Source organism: Limulus polyphemus, unplaced genomic scaffold (assembly GCF_000517525.1).
Source record: "Limulus polyphemus unplaced genomic scaffold, Limulus_polyphemus-2.1.2 Scaffold271, whole genome shotgun sequence".
Lineage (NCBI taxonomy): Eukaryota > Metazoa > Arthropoda > Merostomata > Xiphosura > Limulidae > Limulus > Limulus polyphemus.
Window position 1 is genome coordinate 621,702 of NW_013665881.1, and position 25,424 is coordinate 647,125.

The 25,424-nt window shown below is 32.0% G+C and overlaps 2 protein-coding genes across 3 annotated transcripts in view; one reads left to right on the forward strand and one right to left on the reverse strand.

The window, feature by feature from the left end:
* Positions 1 to 11,139, reverse strand: part of LOC111085199 (sperm surface protein Sp17-like) — a 26,341-nt gene extending 15,202 nt beyond the window's left edge. The window contains exon 1 of one of the 2 annotated variants that reach the window (XM_022382693.1): positions 10,593 to 11,139. In XM_022382693.1, coding sequence (XP_022238401.1) covers positions 10,593 to 10,677 — 85 coding nt within the window. In that variant the 5' untranslated portion in view covers positions 10,678 to 11,139. The remainder of the gene's footprint in view (positions 1 to 10,592) is intronic. The other variant, XM_022382694.1, reaches the window with a different exon arrangement.
* A 4,591-nt stretch (positions 11,140 to 15,730) lies between these two features.
* Positions 15,731 to 25,424, forward strand: part of LOC106456913 (conserved oligomeric Golgi complex subunit 8-like) — a 34,419-nt gene continuing 24,725 nt past the window's right edge. The window contains exons 1-2 of the mRNA XM_013916292.2: positions 15,731 to 15,847; positions 20,579 to 20,650. Coding sequence (XP_013771746.1) covers positions 15,739 to 15,847; positions 20,579 to 20,650 — 181 coding nt within the window. The 5' untranslated portion in view covers positions 15,731 to 15,738. The remainder of the gene's footprint in view (positions 15,848 to 20,578; positions 20,651 to 25,424) is intronic.

The window sequence follows — 25,424 nt, forward strand, 5'->3', positions numbered from 1 at the left end:
TAGATATTAATTAAATTATAAATATATCAATTCATGTGAATATGACTGAAAATTTTCATTTTTTTTGAAAAGGTGGTGTCTATTTACTTGTGACCACGCTGTGTATCTATCTACAAGCTTAGTTGTGTCACATAATTTGACTGATAACAGTGTGGCACTCAATCTAGTTCATAGACTATCATTATATGTAAATAGGGTAAAAGTGGCCTTGTAATTAACGTGCCGAACAATGGATCTGCGTGTCCATCATTCGTATCCCGTTACCACCACAACCCCTTCGCAATTTGGGGTTGTGGATACGTTACAAGAATAACCCATGTGTTGGCGGTTGCTACTATTGGCTAGCTGTCTGACCGTTAGTCTGTGAGTTCATTTTTCCGTAAAGAAATGTAATTTACCATTGGTTGATTCAGTTTTACGGCGTCAGATGTATCATTCTGTAACTTGGTTTAATATAAATTGTTAATTATATATTATAACTTCATTCGTATTAAGAAATTGAACAAAAAGTTTTTATTCACAGATTTTGTTCGATAAAATAAATAAACATAAACAACCATCTCAAGTCAGTATACACAAAAAGGCTGCATTTTAATAGAAAAGCCTTGATTAAAATATAAGGTATTTAGAATTACTTAATATGATATTTTAAAACTATCTTGGCCATCTCGTGATATTAAAAACTCAGGGACTCTAAACGAAAAGAAAATAATTTTGTATTTTCACACAAATTGTTAATGGCAGATAATACATTAAACATCATAGGAGGGATTAAATACAACGTTTGTGCAATTCAAAGTTTTGCCCAATTAAATTATCTTTATACTTTTAAAGCTTCTTTTTCACTTAATTATGTTATGAAGAACAGCCGTGTGACATTTTTATGACATTTGAAATTTTTTGTGCTTATTTATCACTGCAAAAATAAAAATTGTCCTCATACTGAACACCTCATAGACATTAAACGTAAATTATGTTAAAGATATTCTTAGATATAGATAAAATTACTTCAATAAATATATAATAAATCACAAATGTGATTGTTGTTGTTTGTTTTGTTGTTGTTTTATTGGGGGGGGGGGGTGAACAACGTTTTATCGAAGTTTAACCAGCACTATCAGGTTACATGTTTTCTCAATTTCTGTTTCTGAATCAATTTTAATAAACAGGAATGAGTAGAATATATTATTGTTTCAAATTTGTTGCACAAAGCTACACAAAAGACAAGCTGCACATAACCGTCCCTTGTTTTTTAGTGACAGACCAGATAAAAGGCAGCTAGCCAATAGCAACCACCGCTAATTTTAGGCTAGTCGAATAGTAAAATTTAACCGTTACTATTATAACGCACGCACGACCCCAAAGTACGAAGCTCGTTTTTGTGGAAACGGGACGCGAACCGTAAACCCTCAGATTCATAGCATGGGCCAACAGACAGGGAGTTGGTCACTTCAATCATCATGGTCAAGAAATAAGCCAATATTAGAAAGAACGGTGACGTAGCATTAAAATAACTGTTACACTGTAACAACGTTTGAAAAACTCAAAAAGGTTTAAATAGCCGAAAGAGAACAAAAAATGTGACAAGCTTTTCAACCAAAGAATCTTAAACAGAGCCTGTAGAATAAATAACGACAACAAAAATTCGTAACGACCAATATAATCTTCATTGTGGGAAACACCTAGAAATTTTTATTTTCTGTCTGCTTACAAACATGCCTACACAAAAGAAACATGCAAAAGTAGGGGTGTGTTTGTTTCTGGTTAAGCGTAAAGCTACACAGTGGTATATCTGTGCTGTGCCTACCACTAGTATCGAAACCCAGTCTTTAGCGTTACGAGCCTTCAGACTTCCCACTGTGCCACTGAGGGGCAAGCAGGTATCTAGCGTGTGTAATGCATACAACTATACAAATGGAACTCGGTAACACTAAACTATAAAACTAGCAACAGACATTGAACAAAAAATATATAAACAATCTTAATTACACAGAGGCACTTAAAACTACATTCGAACGTTTAGTGCTATTTTAACGGAAATAATCTGAGCAGTCTATAACCTTTACAATGTCAAACTTGTTCAACTTCAAATCAATTAAAAGTCATTATTTACATTTTAGTTATCCTACATTATTATAGACAGAGGTGTAGTGGAGTGGGAGCGCATGGGCACGGCGTACCTGTATTTTTTTTTAGCCGAAAAGTCGTACCGCCACTATTTGGAACTAATCCCACCTTACACGGTTAAACGCGTACAGGCTTTTCTTTATAAAGAAACGCGGTAGTGTGTCGTGCGGCCAAAACAACCTACAGGACACACTTTGTGTTATTAACAGGAGTGATAGTTAATCGATTTTACACTTTCTGTAGCTCGGACTTATTTTAAGTGGATGTGCGCTACTGGACCGTTACTTCACATATTAACTTTCAAGGCAATCCATTAAGAAATACCCGAGACATAACATCTCCAATTTTGATTGAGTTTCTTTTTTTTTCTTCGCACCGAAAGTACGGAAACTTTATTTGATAGACATGGAGATTTTTTGAAATTTGGTATACTGATAGATCTTTACAAACAACAATTAGGTACTTACTCTGGTCTAGATATTAACCACACGTGCAAAGTTATTGAACAAAAATCGTTCAATTTTGACCAAAAATTTTACGCACGCCTACGCAAATAGTTACGTGAGCTATCGGTCTAAATTTTTTATTACAGCTTCACCTAAGAGTAAAAGTTGACCATTTTTAGTTTTTTGTCATTCGGATTAAAGACGGCTGATTTACAGCAGCAAAACTACAGGATAAAAGCACGTGCAAATACACAAGTATTGGCTACGCCAAGCAAATTAGATTAGCAGTTTCTGGCTCAAGCTTTCAAAAGAATCATACGGTGAACGGTTATTATTCATTATTCATTGCCAATTTTTAAATTTGCTAAATTTTAAGAAATTATTCTAATGAAAGAGCTTTTAGCGACACATAATATTAGCTTAAGCAATTAGCGTAAATAATGATGATGCTTGATATGGCTGTACCGAATGCATGCGGGTGATGACTAGACACTGTTAATCTAGTTTCCATGGCGTTACTATAAAGGAAGCTGTTATTTTGTTTTACCCACCATCATGTCCCAAGTTGAACAAAAATCGCAGCCTAGCTAACTAATAAATGAATATTTGCTGTAAAGTTATTATCAATGTTATAAGTGTAGCTACCAGTTTGGCCGCCAATATTGATTTCATTCCTTCAAGTCACAAGTTCAATCTTTTTTAACCACACCTTTTTTTCACACCAAAGGCGTTTTTGATTAGATTTAGCCATAAACCATTGATTAAAGGATGAATAAGCCGATTGAAAAAATATATCAATATATGTTATCTCAAAGTCAACCATAAGGGAGTCGTATATCTCTAAACCAAATATCTGTGCATGCGATATTTATAAATACAATTATAATGCCAAAGTTAATCAAACTTATTGGGCCTGGTGGTTAGGGCGGTCGACTCACAATCTAAGGGTCGCGAGTTAGAATCCCCGTTGACGAACATTCTCGTCATATATGGTAGCTGACTGGGCTGGTCACGAAGATGTAAGGATTCTTGGCGTACAATGAATGCCGAAACCCCAAACTATTTGGGATTGAGATTTAACTTATTACAGTTTTAAAACGTCATGTTTAAAGGATGTTTGCAACGTGAAAGACAATCATGTCACAATAGCGCAAAACGTGTCATTGTCTAAAAAAAAAAGTTAACTAAAATTTCTTCGACAAATTGTCATCACTTATATATTTTTTCATTGTAAAGAATATCAATGATATAAAGAGTTAAATCAACTTAAATATAATCTAGAAAAAATGTACTCCAAGTTAAGTTAAATATAGTTTCATATCAATTGTAATTAACATACTATCATACATGTGTTAAGGTTACTGAAAGTTAACATCACAATTGGATCATTTTGTGATCTCTAGTGGTATAACTAGTCTGATGCAAGGCCCGGCATGACCAGGTGATTAGGGCGCTCGACTCGCAATCTGAGGGTCGCAGGTTCGAATCCCCGTCACATCAAACATGCTCGCCCTTCCAGCCGTGTGGGCGTTATAATGTGACGGTCAATCCCACTATTCGTTGGTAAAAGAGTAGCCCAAGAGTTGGCGGTGGGTGGTGATGATTAGCTGTCTTCCCTCTAGTCTTACACTGCTAAATTAGGGACGGCTACCGCATATAGCCCTCGAGTAGCTTTGCGCGAAATTCAAAAACAAACAAACAAACCAGTCTGATGCGAACGTGCTCAAACAATTTTATATTATTTTACGTCACGTGATCATCATGATCTATTTTACAAATTGCCACGATATCTTCGAGTTAACTGCTTATAACTTACTCAACAATGAAACTGTACTATTAAAAGTCGATTGCTATTATCCGATGGTTTAAAATTTTCATTTAGTTTATAGAATACAAGAGCATTTGTGTTCCTATATATTTGCGTGTTATACTGTAAATTTTAACTCTCAAGTTCCGTATAACACTTATACAAATTTTCTGATGGTGTATGTATATAAATATATATATATATATAACATTTAGGTACAAGTTGAAATGACGACATTTGGTTTTTGGACAACGCCTCATAATTCAACTTATTTAATATACTCGTACAGTACATTTATTGATTAGTATGTCTGCAGAAGAGAGATCGCCGTTGTTGCCTACTTTAGTCTAAGTGCTGTTGCCATGACAATTGGCCAGTGAGATTGTAAAAAAAAAAAAAGCAAACTGGATCGATATACCCAGAGCAAGTACATGCTAAGTCTAGTTTCAACAGGCTCTCTTTATTGTTAGTAACACAATATGAAGAATGTTGTATTCTAGTGTTATATAACGTTACATTATTTAACAGGCATTAGCCTGCATACTTCCATAAGTGACACTGTACATCCTTGTGACTTGTGTCTCTTTTTCTTTCATCACAAAAATGAATTTATTTGAATGACTTTTCCATTCTAAAGTATCATTTAATATTATTTCAACATAGTGTGAGAGCTTTTGTGATTATACATGGATGTAATTTAATTAATGTTTTGATTATTTTATATTAACATCATTAATACCAAAAAATATCTCGTATCGTTTATGGATCTAATGCCAGTAGAGACATTAATTTTCAACAGGTGATTATATCAGGATTATGAAACAATAATGAACTTAATATAAATCAAAATGAATTTCCATGACCAGTCCTCATTGTCACCATTAGGTCATAACGGATAATGTCTGTGGCCATAGCACCCAAACACGTTGTGGATATTCTATCTATCAGACAGGATCCAGTCAAACTAGTCAGCAACTATGGAGAATCAGCTAAGGGTTAGGAGTTGAGTGCTTGAACCCACAACTCCTACTGCCTTTCGCTGTCTACAGCCAGTTGTATTTAGATATAACCTTAAGGTAGAAATAGAACACTCTAAATTTCTACAAGGTAAAAGTCCCCACCTCCACCCTTTTATTTAATAATTACAAAATGATGTTAAACAGAACCCAAAACCCTTACCTTAATAGTTCTTAAGCCCCATTCTCCTCCCTTTGTTTTAAAAATTTGTTCAAGTATAAAGCGGATGAGCTGAAACAAGCCCAGCTACCTTAAGTTGGTCTTTACTTATGTTTATATTACTTTTAAAGAACAAGTATATAAGCAAGCATTGAGTATTCCAATGTGTGCTAATTTCTCTTAGAACATGGCCATAAACATTAATTAGACTTAGTCATTAAGTCTGTAGAAGGCAGCGTACAGTTGACTGTTTTTGACAAAAGAAGGGAATTTGATTTTCCCATCCTTGGTCTACCCATCCTCAATAGTGTTGTTCCATCTATACTGCTAAAAGGAATTATTATCTCTCAATTAAGAATATTCTTAAGAATTTGTAACAATAGTAATTTTTTATAGATAAGGTTCAATCATTCATAAACAAATTGAAAAATAATGGTTATAAGGACTGACACGTAAAAAAAAATCGTATACTTGTTTATAATAATTATGAAACTGTATTAATTAAAAAGTAAACTCTCGATTACCGAAACTGCCTTGTGGAAAACTCAGGGGTCGTTAGTTACTCAGAGCTATCCTTTGTATATAAGTAACTAACTTTAAAATACTTAAATATTTGTTCAGTATACTAACTTAAGGTAGTTGGGCTTCTCTCAGCTCACCCGGTTTATACTTGAACACATTTTTAAAACAAAGGGAGGAAAATGGGGGGGGGGCTTAAGAACTATTAAGGTAAGGGTTTTTGGTTCTGTATAACATCATTTTGTAATTATTGAATAAAAGAGTGAAGGTGGGGAGTTTTATCTGGTACAAGTTTAGGGTGGTTTATTTCTACCTTAAAGTTATATCTAAATATTAAGGGTAACTGCTTGCCCACAATTGGCTGCAGATAGAGAAAGGCAGTAGAGAGTTGAGACGTTGTGAGTTCAAGCACTTAACTCCCAACCCTTAACTGATTCTGGATCCTGTCTGATAGATGGAATATCCACGACGTGTTTGGATGCTATGGCCAGACATCCGTTATGACTTAATGATGACACAGAGAATTGGTAATGGAAATTGATTTTCAATTTTAGTTTCAATATAACGTATTTCATTTGTATATATATATATTTTTATTTATTCCTGTAAACTCCCAGTGGAGCATAAGGCCGCAACAACCCCTTCGCCAACGGAAGGTGTTGTTGCAGTTACTTGTAGCAGGTTGGTTTTTACGGAGTGGAGTTGCTAGCCCCTCGTCCAACCCTCCCCGTTTCTCATCCTGGACTTGGGACCAGGCAAAGGCGGAGGTTGGCATGACGGGGATTCGAACCCGCGACCCTCAGATTACGAGTCGAGCACCATAACCACCTGGCCATGCCGGGCTATATATATTAAAATACATTGGATTCTTCCTAGCGACTTCTTTTCACTAAAATATGCCTATATTTAATGTCATCTGACAATGAAAACAACAAATTGTATACATTACCTTTGTCCTAGGTCGTGAAATTTCAGTGCATAGCGCATAAAATGACGGCTTGCGCTTTCTGAGTTACATTGTTGTTAATGTGAGTGAGATCTCAACAAACCGACTCTGTTTGGTAAATAGCTTGAATATTTATACTTCTTGTATTTTACAAAAACCGTTATATGATTGATTAAGTATTTTGGGGATCTGAATTTAACAAGGTCTAACACGTAAAGATTCACCTATGTTACGATATGATGTTAATAACCCCCAGTTTGCATGTGACAGCCAGTTTTATTTATTTATTTTTTCTTCTTCTTCTTCTCTTGTCGCACTCTTTCCTTAACATTAGCAACCCAAGAGTTGGCTTTTGACTAGCTATCTTCATTCTAGTCTATCACTTCAAAATATAGGATGGTTATGTGCAAATAGCCCCTTGTGAAATTTTGCGAAAAAAATTCGGAAAATAACAAAACCAAAAATGTTCTATTTATTTTTTGTCAATCTAAATTGCTCGTGGGTTTCTAATAATAGTTCCATAAGCAAATATGTTTATTTTTGTTTGTTTTAACATATTCTACTAAAAATATTATAATTTCATATGTCTGAGATCCATAGCTTACTAAATGATCCTGCATTACCTCAAAAATTGTTGAATTAATGCATGATCCCACATTCCCATAAATTATTGTATTTATAGTAGCAATCTGTTTCTACCAGAATCTAAATATCTTGTTATTTCAGCATATGTTTATATATATGAAGCGTGTTTAACAGAGCTATGATTAAATCACACTGATAGAGATTAAATGTATTTTATATAGCATTTTTTGTAAATGACGTCGTGCACGTTTTAATTCAACTATTAAGCTCTAAAATAAAAAAGACGCAATAAACTATATAGACTAAAACGTATAGTGTCTAAAATCCCATTTACAAGTACGAACATGTAAAACGGAGTTGGGAAACCTTCGTCCTCGTTACATTACATGTATTATGGAAAGCATGCAGTGAGTAATTGTTGCGCTTATGACATGACAGCCTTATGACGGAGCCTATTGCAATAACTGTAAGGCTATTGTCAAAATGCACGACCGTCAGTTAGAGCACAACCCGACGTGGCGACATGAACTGTAACGACGTGGTGAAGGTCCAAAATCGTTTTAATATAACGTACTCAGCTTCTGTATTTTTTATTACTAGCTCTCTTTATATAAATTAACATATGGTGTTTGCTGTCTCCTTGTTTAATTAATCTAATTTACATACAGAAACATAAGGCGGTTGAAAAGTGAATGATTACTAGTAGTTTGGGATTCTAATATGATGTTATTCACCTGCGAATCGATGCTATGAAACATCAATATGTATAGTATAGTTACACATTTTTACGGTCTTATGGCACAGCGCTTTAAAACTCTTCATTTAACTATTTTTATAAAAATAGATGAACATGCTAAATTATGATAAACCTAAAATTTTCTGATTCTCTAAATCGCATAATTGTATTTCCTCTTATCAAATTGTGTTTTCCTTCCTTTCTTTTTTTATTTTTTTTTTGATTTAATGCAAAATATAACTAACACTTATAATACGTATAAATGATTTAGGCAACATATACTAAATAGGTTTAAATGAATTTCATTATTATCACAAAATACGGTAAAAATCCACCTACGTTTGATTTATAAGCGTTTAAAATGATTAGTGATTACAGCCTAACATGAATTTGCAAATATATAATCCATATCTGAACAAGACAGAGAGAGAGAACCTTTTAACTTCTTTATAAGTTGTCTAAGGTCTAAGAGTAATTACATTTTTTGCTCTAAAGTTTACCGCCTGCGTTGCAAATACATAGAAAATGTCGTTGTATTACGACTGTAGAGAAAATGGCTATCTATTGATCTCCTTAGTTATCTTTGTGTTAGACGTATCAAAGTACTGAAAAAAAGGGGCTATCTAACAATTTAAACTAAATATGATAGATAATTTATAGATCTTGAGAGAGAGAAACTATGATTTGCAGCAAGAACTGAATTATACTTCCATTATTTACCAATATTCCATATTGTACACAAAACCACATAAGATGATATGGAGGTTATAATGACCAACTTTTCCATCACAGAGAGCATAATTTACCTTAGATATTTTTAAACAAAAAATTCACTTTGTATTATCAACCAGTTTTTTTAAGACTTATATTTTGATAATTTCATTTTTAAGACATGTAGAATCATTCATATCTTATTGGGGTTTTACATAACCATTCCTTGGATCTAGCCACTGGAATATGGCCATATTCTAAAATAAACAGGAATTTATTGTTGGAAAATGCAAAACGGAGATATTTGGATATTATGACTCGTGTAAAATAGCTATAATAATTTCACGTATTTTTAACTTCTGACTATAAAAGAAAACAGGTTAAATCGAGTTTTTTTACGTGTTGTTACAAATAAATCATACTTATATTTTGTACTACAACATAGTTTTCATAGAGAAATTGTAAATAACATAAAAACAAATGCACATGCAAAGATAACCCATCGATTTTCGAAGACTAATTATGCTTGCACCACGCTTGCTCTGAATTTTGGTAAACTAGAAATTTAATTTTCTTGAAAGAATAACAACAAATAGTGTTTATTTAACGTAAAGCCAAACTCGTTTGAGCCATTATTTATTCAATATGGCTAATGACTATTTTTAGTATATCAGCAAAGTGATGCAGCACTTCGATTCTTCGCTATACATGGCATGTAGATTTATTGTGAGTTGATTAAGTAAAACATTCTGTTTTAACAATCGAAACAAATAATGATAGTCTATCAAACACAAAAATTATATATATTTGTGTGTGTATGTCTGTAAAAGAGATTTCCCCCCCTTAGAAAACCAAGAAGGACAACATCCCCTTATAAAATCAAGAAGGATTACACCCCCTTAGAAAACCAAGAAGGATAACACATGTAAAAGCAACTCTGTTAACAACCGGAACAGATAATACCAGTCATCATGTCTATTTAGATACGTAAAGTGGGTTTTCCTTGGCAGACGGAACTGTTAACAGATGATACCTGTATATCATGCACACATATACCTGTGAAAGTAATTTCTCTCTTATCGACAAGAAAATAACAGTTAATATATGTTTAACATGTACATAGTGTTTATATGTTTGTGTATGTAGAGGCAGGGGTTCATGATCTTTTACTTTATAAGCAAAATGAAGAGTATCTAGTTTATACTCAATAAAAGAAATCTCCTTCTGAACGACTGAAAAAGATAAACCTAACACACACTAGTTATAAGAAAAGGCTGCATTATAAATATCTAAGTACACACAATAAAGAAGGAAAAATTAATGAGAAAGTTTCAGGGGAAAAAACGTGCTGGCTCTGTTTTCCACTAACAAGGATGAAACTCTTCATTATCTTCAGCTGTAACGAAATGATATACATTAAGGTCTATTTCTGATTATGTTGACGTGGCAGATGAGCACGTTTTTTGAGGAAATGAAAGTTAATTTTAGGCTTAAAATTATTAGGTAAGTCGAAAATAAGATCATTCGACATTAACATACCTTGCTTCTTTTCTTCTTGAACTTGACCGTCCTGGGCCTTCTGCTGTTCCTCTACTTGTACATCTTTACTAACGTTACATCCCATACTAACGGTTCGTTACTCACTAAGTATTAATAATAATGATCAGCTATCTTGTATTATTCTATGACTAACCATGTGTTTTATTTGCGAGAGTCACTCCCGGACACTGGTCTGTTACGCCGACGGCTTTTCTGTCTCGCTCAGAATGTTGTAGCGGTCGTTCTTTGTGTAAACTTTCTTTCGTTCTAGCCAGTCCGTTACTTGATAAAAATATGGTCACACTTGCGCCAGTGTTGGTATAAAGCAACCAGTGGTTAGTACTATTACACAGATGCACACTTTTGTCTTTACAGCTTCTTGGTAGTGAATGCTACAGGTTCGCTTCAAATGAATACCTGGAGATGCAGTTGTTGTTCAGCCAGATATTCATATTGCTTCCTACTGTATCCACTTGAGTGTGGGAACTGTACAGCTAGTAATGAGCCCACTCAGGAACAACTGCAACACACACCCAAGAGCCACAGGCCTTGTTCGCGTGATGTCTGAGTCTCCTCCCTCCCTCACAGCAGGTTTTTTTTTCTCTCTCTCTATTATTATACATTCCAGGCTCCTGTTTAATACCATATATGATGTAACTGAAATTTTAGAAAAAATATATCTTTATCGTATCCATAGAAAAATGCATATGTATATTTATGGTGAATAAAACCGAGATTTTAGGTATCGAAAACTAGTCATAAAATCTTAACTATATTTCAACTACTTTGATAAATATCAGGAACTAGTCATAAATTCTTAACTATATTTCAACTACTTTGATAAATATCAGGAACTAGTCATAAATTATTCTCTATATTTCAACTACTTTGATAAATATCAGGAACTAGTCATAAATTCTTAACTATGTTTCAACTACTTTGATAAATATCAGGAACTAGTCATAAATTCTTAAATATATTTCAACTACTTTGATAAATATCGGGAACTAGTCATAAATTCTTAAATATATTTCAACTACTTTGATAAATATCAGGAACTAGTCATAAATTCTTAACTATATTTCAACTACTTTGATAAATATCAGAACAGTTTTAGATCTTTTAAATCATCATCACATTTCACATAACGAATTCATTATAAAACAAATCTACGTTTTGTTTTTTCATGTTCAAAAAATCTGTTAGTTTAAAAAGAAATTAAAGCTATAGATGTTTGTTCTTGTTCAAAAATACCCTTGGCAGCAAGAACTGGAAAAACTGGCTCTCATGAAGAGATTTACTGATAAGATTTTCATGAACAAAAATGAAGGTCATAAAGAGTATATATATATATATATTTATATATAAGTAGAAAAATTCGAATGTGATAAAAAAGAAATTAGACTTTTAGAGTAAAAATCACCTTCAAAAACTATGATAGTAATTTATTTACTTGGCAACGTTTCGAGCAAACGGACTTTTTCAATACAGAAACAAGCCTGTCGGTTAATGACAATTACAGAAACCAACTATATAATAATAATTTTATTTAAAACTACGTACAGCTGACAGACCAAATTTATTGAGATACTTGATCAACAAAGACTCGATTATTTTTTGAGTTGGTTTTTATTCGATAGAAAAGCTGCATGCACAATAACGTTAACAGCGACGGTATCCAACTAACCAATCATTGCATTATAATCGTTATAAATTTCTGTTTTATGACACTACACGTTCTTTGTTGGTCTGGTATGTTAAATTAGTTTCATTATTTTAGAAAATTGTTAGCTATATTAAATGTAGGTAGCTTACTTTGATCAAAAGCTATTGATGACAAACTAAGAAGAAATTAATTTCGAATTTACTGAAATAAGTCGGAGATGGGAGCTTGCTATCCTGTAAGTTGCATAAATTACTGAATTAAGTTGGAGTTTTTAACGAATAAAATTCGATGTATAATATTTAAAAACATTTAATAATAAGAGTATAGTGCTACAGATAAGCCAATGTGTAAATTAGATTATATTAATGTATATGACGTAATCAAGAAGACTAGCTTGCTAGTTCGTCAGTTGGTCTCAACAATGAGCAAGTCAATTCAAGAAAATAATAACAATAATATATGGTATTAAGATAACTAATTAATAGTGTTAAATGATCCTTACCCTAATTCTGATGTGTTGTGACATAAATATAATGAATGAAAAATTAAACTTCACCAACCTAATTCAGTTCACGTCTTAACAATTTTTTAGCAGTAAATTTGGTAATATAAATAGCGTCTCAACCAATAATGTTTGTTGTATCCCAGTCGATCTTTAAGAGTTCTGGTATTGTCGAAAGGCCTCGTCGTCGCTGGATATAGTACAGGTAGTAGCTGACATATTACTATACACTCTACTTTAATTCAGAAGTTCTTATTAATAACTAGTGAATATATTATATTTATTTATATATATATATATGTATAATATAATAATAAGGTTAGGTTTATAACTTAGAAATAGGATACGTTAGCCTGACATTATCCCGCACAGATTAATGACATGCTTCAGACTCAAGACGTGGTGGAGCCTCAGAAATTAATAAAGGTAGTAAATTACGCAAAATGATTAAGAAGGTGTGTGTTTTCTTATAGCAAATCCACATTGGGCTATCTGCTGTGTCCACCGAGAGGAATCGAACCCCTGATTCTAGCGTTGTAAATCCGAAGACTTACCGCTGTCCCACCGGGAGACATGATTGAGGACTAATGTGATATCAGGAGGCAAATATATCACAAAATTAAGATTTATACAAGACATTTAGGCCTAATAGAGAAACAAATAATAGATATAAACAATGGAAATTATTGGGGACTTACATCAATGCAATAAACCTGGAAACATTCTGGAGAAAACTAGTAAGCTTAGATATGGTACAAGTTTATTCTCAGAGAAAATGAAAATGTATGTTCAAAGACCCCCCCCCCCAAATAGTTCAGAGCTTATAACGCTAAATAATATTAAAAAAAAAAACATTCGCGTGCAACATTTTAGATCCATTGATGCGTTATATGACTAACGATCAAACCCCACTATTCGGTTTGGCAAAAGTAGCCCAAGAATAAGTGGTGGGTGATTTTGACTAGCTGTCTACCCTCTAGTCCATCACTTCAAAATTAGGAGCGACTGGTATAGATAGTCCTCGTGTAGCAATGCGCGAAATACTACTAATAAAAATAAAAAAGGGAAATTTCACAGTTTCATAAATGTTATATAAAGATGAATTGTAAAAAAGATGCAAAACATGAGAGATTCAATAAACACATAAGACATCAATAAATTACTGAAATATAAAAAAAGAAAGTCATGACAGATCCTCTCCCAAATAAGTATATTCTTCCTCTCTCAGAAAAACAAAAAGTAATTCAAATTATTAGTTAAGTCTATATGTATTTGTAACGAAAATTTAAAGAAGCGCCATCATTTTGAAATATTATCGGAAGAACCTTAAGAGTGTTATGGAAGAAAAAAAGCTTGATGTTCTGGTTTCTTCAACCATCTAAGCAATGTGTCGTTGCTTGTGGCAGGGCAAATATGATTTTAGGTTGTATCTATAGAAATATTGAGTAAATATTCGTTAAATTTAGTTCTGTTTAGTCAGGTCATATATTGAAGTCTCTAGGAGCTACATTTAAGTTTCAAAGGTAGAGCCTGTTTTCTGTTGTGTATACTGCTGGTTCTCTAAATCAAATTGTGCTATTTTTTCAATATGTGTAGGTTACTTTCATTGCTGGTTTGTAAAATAAGTTTGAACTGTTGTTTAAATGAGTGACTATACCTGCACGTTTTTGTTGTTGTTTTCTTATGCTAGTAGGATACAGAATTTTTAACCCCGATGTTCTTTCTATCTCCACTGAAGACTCTGTCGGTAGACCCAATATACCCAAGATTGTCTTTTGGGTATTGTTACGTCTCCGTTTGTTAATTAATTTTCCGTAACTTCGTTCCGACGAAACTTTAGCGACACAAGTCCTTACTTAATAAAACAGGTTTATTCTTTCTGAATATGACTTTACCGATACACTTATTTTCAACAGTCGCTCTTTTACAAACGTTTTAACAACGAACGTTAACTTCCTGAATGCAGTTCAATTATTCACTACCTACACACACATTGTTGTCCCCTCTTATATATATACCAGACTACCCTATATCTAGTAAATGCTAGGGCATTCACAAAGGAACGGGATAGTTCTAGAAACGTGGCGTGACACTAGTCACGTGACCTCGCTGACGCAACAGTATATATATAAAGATATACTACAGAAGACATTTGCTTAAAGTCAATTTTTGTCCTTAAGAGAAAACATAGTTTTTAGTCTATGTTGTACTTGAAGATACAGTTAAGTTTTACCGATGATACTTTCTATGAAGTCGTTTCTTAGAATTTCTTTTTTGTGTTATACACTGTTTACTCATACTCTGTGCCACTTTCTTCTTGGGCACAGCAGAAATCGCAGTATGGCGGACATTCATTAGTTTCACGCCGTTGTTAATAACCTTTTCAAGCAAAGTTAAAAATAAAATATTTTTACAAAGGCATTCTTTAACATTATTCAACTCATAATGAAACAGGTCATTATTACACACTGGTTTATGAGCACGATTAACTAATATTTCAATCAGGTTTTCTGTGTAAATCAAATGTACAAAGCTATCACAACGCGTGTATAGTCCTGTAAATGTGGGTTTATGCTAGTGTGAATTCTACATTGTTGATCTAAGTAGTATTCAGTCTTGAAGACACTGCTCGCATTCTTCAGGCACTTTTAAAACATTAATTCATCTCAAATGAAGTTAAGATCCTTTTACTTGTGTTCGAAAGCACGCTATACCAATACAATAGGTCCAATAGTAATATTTTGATACTGAATATAAAATTCAGAAATATAGTTAGTGCAATGCAATACTTAATGAATTCATTTCCTTTTTGAAAAAAAATAAAATAAAATAAGGTCTCATAATTTTATGGGTTGAAGGGAAAGGAAATCTAGAGTTTATAACGATAAATATATACAATGTAACATATATGAGTAGAACCATTTCTACTGTGGCCAACTGAAACTGTCAGTAATGATGACGTCGTTTCAGTAAACATTATGGCGGCTATCGAAACCGCAAATTCAGGAATAGAGGAGTTTAAACAAGGTGATAATGGATATGCTGATGAGGATTTCCTAAGGGCCATTTTTCCGAACTCAAATCAAGGTACGGCTATCTAAAATTTGTTCATTAATTTATAGTTAATATTACTTTACAAAGATTTCCATGAAGCCCAAAATTTCATATCTTTGTATTTTATCCATGCGAACTCATTTAATTTTTACTTTTAACTTAAGTTTAACCATGTGTTCTGAAATTTTCTAACTCTTCAAGTCCTTGTATATATATGCTTTCTCGATTTTGAATTCTGAATTTCGTTTTTAACTATTTAATATATGTTAATGTTACTTCTGGTCATTACTTGTATTATTTTCTTCATTTTTATTCCACCTTTTACTAAATACTTCGTAATGTCCATCCTGCTGTATCACCCTCAGTATCAGTGTCATGACAGTGTATCTCGATCACTTTCGTCGTTTCGAGCATAATTAAAGCTAATCAGACACAAGGCTTATTTTCATTAAAAATTTCAACATCAAAGGGCTAGGTAGGTTAATGTAACTATCCAATTCTGTCATTGATCTCAAGACAGTTTATTCTCGGGATATTATGCGTCTGATTGTAGACAGGTATATTTTTGACCATGGTAATCATTACAATACACTACAGTAGATAAACATTTTGAGATTTCTCTGAGTCATTTTTAGTTTAAAAAACTGAACTTCACAGATAGGAATGTTTTGGTCTGACTACCTATTGTACAGGATGAAACAAGTTGATTAGTATTCATTATGTAATTCTGTCTCGTAACATGAAACTTTCCCATTGTAATGCCAGTTATACTGGACCATATTTATTGGCCAGGTGGTTAGGGCGCTTGACTCGCAATCTGAGGGTCGTGGGTTCGAATCCCCATCACACCAAACATGGTCGCCTTTTCAGCCGTGGGGGTGTTATAATGTGATGGTCAATCCCACTATTCAGAGTAGCCCAAGAGTTGGTGGTGAGTGGACTTTCACTGTTAAATTAGGGGCAGATAGCCCTCTTAGCTTTGTGCGAAATTCAAACCAAACCATTTTTATTTTATAAGCTGTCTATATTTCAAGTTAACATTTCAAAATAGAAATTTGAAACAGGGTTTGTATTTAGTTTTCTTATTCTAAATTTTTACCAGCCTGTTGGACTTTCGTGTATTAATTTTCACTTAAGTGTTCAAACCATTTATGCTACCCCTGATCTATCGTATGTGGGATTACACTATTCTTGTAGAGAAAATTACGTATGACTATACTAACTTGCCATTTAACCATTGTCTTAAAGATTTATTACTGAAATGAAATACTGAGAACAGAGCTAACTTTCAGGGGTGTGTGAAAAAGTTGCATCAAACCAAAAATACTTTGTATATATATCACACAAAAAAATGTGATGAGTTCAATGTGATTTTCAGAAATGCAAATGAATACTTGTGGTAGAAATACATTTTAAGATTAATCATATCTATTGGTTAGCTTGTTATTTGTGGATCTGAGGGTGATTGATCATATACTATTGCTACCACTTCCATAAGTTATATTTGTATCACCTTTCCTACCAATTATACCATTAAATATGAAAGATGATGCATTGATGCTATAAGTTGCCCTAATAATCTTGTTATTTTCTAAACTTCCCAATATTTTTCTTAACAAGCTCAGAATTAATGTAATAATCTTGTTTATCAGTCATGTAATTCTCTAGCAAATGTTCAGGGTTAACAATACCCCTTAATTTATCATCAATAAAAAACTGAAGAAAAAATTTAATTTTAGTATCCCAGTTATCTCATAACTATCAGAAATAAGCATTCCATTACCCTATTTCAAATGCCCTACTCCCATTCTAACATTTTTGTTTACCCTTAATGTGTTTAAAGAAATCCTTACTGTGTTAATTTCTACATTTTTAGCCAACCTTTTTTCATATTTCATTTCTTTTATTGCCTGATGCCCTCTTTAACTCTATCTTCTATAATCCTTTAAGTGTCCCACCACAGCATTCAAATTAAATTTGTAATGTACTAAAACCAAATGCTGCTACAACCAGGGTTGAACAAAAGAATAATTTATTAAACTGTAACAACCACAGCATTCAAATTAAATTTGTAATGTACTAAAACCAAATGCTGCTACAACCAGGGTTGAACAAAAGAATAATTTATTAAACTGTAACAACCACAGAAATCCAAAATAAAAGTGTCAATTGGAATACAAATTTTATCACTTACAAAAAAAGAAACAGTTATACTTTGCTGGCAAGGATTTGATACAAGTGTTAATGAATAATACCATATAGATATCAATGTTATTAATTTCAATAAATAAAGGAATCGGGAAAAAGAACCAGAAGAACAAAAACCACAATATTCCAGAATTAAACAACAAAAGTATGGAGCAACTATCAGCAATAATTTATTTTAACTATAGCTCATGAACTAACTCATCTAAGCTCAAAGCAGGGTTTTTATTTAGTGGTTATACACGAGGTTACATTTAATGTGACTAGCTAATTTACATAATCTTCCACAACTTTAGTATCTGTACATCACTGCTAGGGGAAGCTTGTGTGAGTTTTATAATACAAACATACTCAAATTCAATGTGCTTTAATTAGAAGATAGGTTATTGCTTTAATATAACTAACAATTCATAGTGTAAATAAACATTAGAAGGAATAATAAATGAATGGTAAATCATAACAAAATAAAAGTAGAATTTGCTGTCTCACAAATTTCTTAAATATATAATACTTTAATTTTATTCTGTTTGCTCTTAGTGAGCCTACTTGATTTTTGATTTACAGCCACCCTTTCTTCTTCTGTAAAGTACATGTCTATCTTGAATATTAAGAATTTCTTTTTTTAATTTTCCACATCTGATCAGTATCTCCATTTAATTCTGAAGTCCAATTCACAATAGTCAGTTATTTTTGCTTCCCTTGAAATTTGATTTATTGAACTTTTGTAATCCAAATCTTATTGGTCCTGATCTTATGCAGTAAAACATCACATCTAATTGAGCAATGATCATTTTTACCCTGATATTTACTAATTTCAACCCTCAGGGCAATTAAAGTTGTTGTTGTTTTCGTCTGTGATTATTGTGTATGTGTTCAGTTTTGGGGGGTAGAGCATAGCTTATCACAAATTCTCCTATGTAGATTTTGTCTCTTTAGTATTTATATGGCTTGCCTTAATAAGTAGTAAAAAGTCTTGTTTCTAATTATCATATTCTAGATCTGTTGTTGTCCTTAATAAGTGTGAATTAAATGTATCTCAAATGTGCATGTGGTGGTTTGCTCCTTTAATATAGTTGAAACTTACATACAAAATAGAAATTTAACCTTCAGCAGCTTCCTGTTTTTATCTTTCTCAGTATAATGGTATATGTAGTTTAAGCAAACTTCAGAATTATTACTTGCTATTTAGTAAAATAATATTTAGAGCTAGATGATTTACTCAATTAATCTATATAATCAATTACTTATGAGCATCAGTTAGTGTCATATAAAATAATTAATTAATCAAAATTACAGTTAATTAATGTTACAAGAATAATCAACTTTTGTTCTTTATTATTACTGATTTTGATTATTTCAACTATCTGGTAATTGAAATATTGGCATTATAATTTTTCATTATTACCTGTAATTAATTCAAGTTTCTTCAGTTTAATCAATTAATGCCTCTAATAACAAAAGCAATCAACTAAATAAAATTAAAGTTTCCAATTAATACTCTCTCTCTGATTATTCTAACTCTCCAAGTAATTGAAATATTGCCAATATATCTGTTGATGAGCACAAAGCTACACAATGGGTTATCTGTATTCAGCCCACTGCAGGTGTCAAAACTCAGTTTTTACAGTATTATTTATTCGTCATCTCATGTGAGAATAATTTTCTTATTGTTGTTTAACCATCTCATGATACTAATTGGTTAATTAGCCTGATGATTAGCCCGTTGGCAAATTACCCATAATACTGTAGCATGTATCCATCTGAGCATTAAGTATTTTGTGTTTGATATAGTGGAAAAACTACTAATCATGTCAATAGTATTAAACAATGGGCTCTCTCTGAATTGCTGTAAAACTAACTTTGGAGACATTGGAATATAAAAGACCAGGGTGATACAGGGCTATAGAGGATATTAACATCACAACTCCATTGAAAGAAAAAAAAACAACCTAAGCTTTCATCAAACTAATTAGTTGTTTTTGGTCTGTTTGCAAAATTTTTATTTTCAAGAAAAGTGTAAACAGAATAGTTAATTATTGTATATTAGATTCAGTATATTGTAATGATTTCTTTTTTTCTTATATATAAACAAAAATAAACCACAAAGTCCTGTATGAAAAGCAAAATGTAGTTTTTCCACTAAATTATTTTTTTCTAAATCTAGTTTCTTGTTTTATAGAGAGGTTATTTGACACCCGTAATTAATAAGTTTCTATGAAAACATGAATTTTCTAAAAATTAGAAAAATATTTGATAATATTTCTATTTGCTATATATATGAGTGTGTGTGTGTGTATGTGACATTTCATCATTTTCATTAAATCCTGTTTTTATACTTTTTACATTTACTTTGTAGAATTTTCTGTATTTATTCTTTAGTTAATTAGCTAATATATGGTCCGAGTTGTAGCTGTCCTTTATACTGAATCTGGAAACTGGGCATATTAGATTTAAAAAGTGACAGTTTCATACATGTGTTTTAACTTTACACAATAAATTGTTAGCTTTCTTCTGACATTTTTTTAACAAGATGAACTTAGTATTATGATGTTTTTTTAGAGGAATTTAGAGAGAATCCTGATGTTGCTACTTACCTTGCTGAACTAAGTTCATATGGAGTTCAAAGATTGGGTATGTGGGAATTATTTTTGCTGCTTACTTATATATTGTTTTTATAATGTAATCATATTGAATAAATACTAAAAATAAATGTGAAAAACATCGGAAAACACCATACATATAAAATACTACTGTATGCAACTGAGGTGTATTTAAAATATTTTAATTGTTAATCATAAACAAGATGTTGAACATGTTTTACTGTTTTATTCATAATCATTTCTGTATAATATTCTCTACAATGCTGTAGCTTATTGTAGTAGTTATAAGATATGTAGCCATCGGTATGCTTTGTATCACTTCAAGTGCATAATTGCCCTCTTCTTACCCAAAACAAAATTTTTTATTTGATATAACTATTTTCATTAAATTATTAAACAAGATGCACTAAATGCAGATGATTTTTCATTATGTTTACAACAACATATTAACTGCAGAACTTGTTTCTTTGAGCTACGACCTTAATGTATTTGTTAGAATACTCTCTACGTAGGCTTTAATAATCACTTCATTTCACAAGAATCCGAAATGAACTTTAATGTATTGCTATGGTATGTCACATTTACTGAATGTGTGGTAATTGATGTATACCTAATTTATTACTGCTGACCAGATTGGCATGTTCTTTTATGCACTTTTCTTGCAACCTAGAAATATATCCAATACAAATAGATTTTTATATAGGACATTTAAATTCATTTGCTACATTAGATGATCTTTAACTAAGATATTTTATATTTGAACCTGAAAAAAAAAATGTTACAATCTGTTTTCAGGTTTAAAGATTAAGTTGAGTATTTAGATATTTGATTTCAATGACTGATCAATAAGTTCTGGATTATTAAAGATGACAAAATTACCACCAACCTACTGTTCCTCCAATAATACAAAGGTCAAAAACTAAAAGGATAATCTTTCAGCTACTGTGTTTTCGTAATAGCAAAGGAACAAATTGGCTTGTGATGGTGCTAACTTGATCACATTTGTACTTCATCAATTTGGTAATATATATAATGTTATCTTTTACTTTTTTTTACAATTATTACAGCAATTTTTAAAATATAAAAAAATATTTGGTAGTTGTGAATTATTTGATGATATTAGAACTCAGATAAGTGTTATTGCCTTATCCTTGTTTAACAATCATAACTTTGAATATAAGCCTACAAATCTTAATAATGAAGAATTAAAAAACGTTGGTAAAAATTATATAATGTAATGAAACTAAACAAAGTTTATATTTAATAAAGTATATTATAACTGTGAAATGTAGAGTATCTTGAGTGATACAACAAAGCTTGTTAAATTGAAAATAGATTCTGGAGAAACTGAGTTATAGAATTGTTTATTGAAACTTATAAAAGAATAGTTTGTTAACACAAAAAACTTTTAATACTAGGCCATTGGTTTGCCATCCAAATATTTTTTACAGTTTTCCTAAAGGATGTCTAGTGTCTATCATGGATGACTACAGTAATAAATTAGTCAAGTTTTCGGTCAAGTTTCTTGAACAGTTTGCACATAATTAACATCCTGTTGATGTAGTTTTATTTTTTATGACAAAAATTAAAATTTAAAGATTAATAAAAGTATTTATTGTTGTAGTTTTAATATGGAATCTTGAGACTAATGTGATTTTAGAGGAGATACTGCATGTACAACAGTGGATCTTAAATATGAGAATGATAAAAATGTAACAACATTTCCTAAGTATAATCAGTAAATACACAATCTAATGAAAGGTAATCTAAAATATAGTTTAGATCCACTGTTATGGAACAGTGTTATAAAATAATCTGCATGTGTGTGTTTCCTTCACAAACAAAAGCTGGACTGAAGAGGAAATGTAAACGTGTCAAACTTGTTTTCTTGTTGTTCGATAATAGTGGATCTAAACTTTGTTTTAGTTTCCTAAGTCCTAAGTATGGTTATAGTTTTTCCATAAACTATTTCTATTAGCTACCAAGGAATCTCATTCCTTGTTAAACAACATTATATGTTTTAACATCAAATTAGTGGAATAATAAAGGTATCAACCCTCAAGGCTAGCACCATCATCTGCCAGCTTAGTCCTTTGCTATTATGAGAAACAATGGTTGTAAGACTTCTTTAAGTTTCAAGCCTTTGTAACATTGGAGTTACGATGATGATACTTTTGTCATTTTAAGTGATCCCTAATATGTTGATAAGTTTTGAAATATCTTAATAATCAACATAATAGTATCAAATAAACATTTTGAACAATAAAAACATTAACAATGGCAAATTTGAGTGTGAAATGTATCATAAAAAAACATTTACTGTTCATATTTTTTATTCCAGATTTTAAATATATTTGGTTAAGATTGAAAACATTAGAATGTTTTTCAACAAAAATTACTTTCCAATTATCATTGTAGGTAACATAATACATGATCATTTGAGCTAAGTCAGTAGTTTTAAACAATTAAAGTGGAACATTCCCAAGCAATCTCTATTCTAGCATGTATATCATACAAGAGAAAAATATATCAACTTTTGAAAGTAGTTCATTGAATATTTAGGTTTAACAATAAAATAACTTTGTTATTAATACCTACTACTAAGTAGTTAGAAACATGAGTAAAAGAATAAGCAACTTTGATGACCAATAATCAATGAAGTATACTTCATCATGTGCTAAATAAATAGAACATTGCAATGCATCACTGTCATTTTAAAATTTTTAGCTGTGGCATAGTGGCTCATAGAATGGCTCCAAGTTTTTCAAGTACAAACTTTTAGCTCATAGCTCTTGACCAATTTGAGATCTAATTATAGTTTTGGACTCAGGAGGTCAGACCCTTTTGAGTGAAGTATCTCACCATGCTCAAGGTCTTATAGATTAATTTACTGTAATCCTGCCTAAAATAATTTCAATTTGAGGGTAGGCTGGTAGATATCCTGATGAGTAATAAAATAAAATTGGTTATACACGCATCCCACGCTTGGTATTGCTGGCACACAAAAATATAGTTAATAAAAATGAAATAAAGTTCTCATAGATTAATTGACTCCAATCCTGCCTAAAAGAATTTCAAGTGTTGTGGTTATTGAGGATTCCCTCTTGTTATGAAAGGAAGTGATAGTGATAAGAAATTAGATGCATAAAGGAGAGTCTTCTAATTAATAGATTAAGGCCACAAATCAATAAATAGACTTGTGCTTTCCACATTTACAGTTGTAAAGGTTTTGTATATATTATATAAGAATCAGATGTTGAACTGGAAAATGGATCTTGTTTAATATATGTGCTGTATTTTTGTATACCTTCTTGGAATAAAGTGTAATAATCACTATGTATCCTTTGTCTGATGTAAATAATTGTCAAAGCAGGCTGTAATGAATATTAGGCTATCCATGAAGACATTGCATCAGCATGCTAAAAAGGCAAGTGTCACACTTAGGTACTTTTGGAAATTTATTGTGGGCAATATTGGTGTTTAACTTTAGAAATTACAGACTCAAACTATCCATAGTTTTGCTTGGGGAAAGCAATGACATGGGTAGCACTTGCACTTTGAGAGGGATGACATTAGATAGTATTTCAGTATATATATATATATAACATCATATATTCTCAGTCTGGAAGAGCATTTTGACAAAATATCTAGAGATTATTCAAAATATCTCCAGAGGTATCTAGAAGTGCTCTCTAATGAGTTATACTCTTGAATGTTTTTGAACATGATTTGTTTTTACTTCTTACATTGTTCAGTCTCTTTTTCTGCAACTCACTGAACTCAGTCAAATAAAATTTCCAGTCTCATCTCCATAAATAATTTCCTGTTTGACATTCTAGTTATTAGTGGGACTACTCAACCTTTCAGCATTCAATGCATCTGAGAATACACCACATAATAATGTAGTAAAGATAAATTTTGATGCTTTAACCACAGAATTTACATTACAGTTTTTTTTTCTAATTTTTTAAACTTATATTTTATCTTCCGGGTTTTGAGTTTATTTTACTTCACCATGTAGCAACCTAAGTTAATTTAGGCATGTGAATAATGTTATGACATTTTGTCGAATTCATTATTCGATATTATACAGCAAACCAACTGTTTAATGATTGTATACAGATGTTAAAGGTTTCGTTTCTTTTTCACCAATGGTGAAATTGAAAAGAGAATCCGTGACGTAGAGGCCTAATGCATTCTTTGATTGGCCGTACTTTCTGCTGTGGACTGCAGCAGATTCTCTATTCAATTACGCCTCTGGTGAAAAAGAAAAGAAATCTTTAACATATATATATATATTTTGTTAAACAAGACCGATGTCTGTAGGTTTACTTTCTTCTTAGAATTCTTCTCAAGAAGTCGATAAGCCGTCTTAACGTTGTTAGAACAACGGGTAAAAGTTGTAGCTTGTGTAGAGTTGGCCGACGCATTTTGAATGCGTTCTGCATCCATTATCAAGGCTGAATGTTGTGTGAATTGTGATTACTGTTGGTGGATATTTATAGGTATGGGTAAGCAGGTGGTGGTATCTAGCTCGTGGAAGGCGTTAATTGGTGGAGTGTTGTATTGTGGTTTGGGGGTTTCTCGCCAAGAAGTAGCAGTGTGCGTGCTGTTCCTGTTGATTGTTTGTTGATTATGGGAGTTTGCTGTAGGATTTTTATTGCTTCCTGTATTTGAAGAGTTGTGAAGTCGTTAAATCGGTGGTTTACTTTGGTGTTTTGTACTAGGTCCTGACGTGCGAGTTTTTGGTTGTGGATGCGGGCACAATGTTCTTTGATGGCTCCATTTTGTAGGTGCATTGTTAG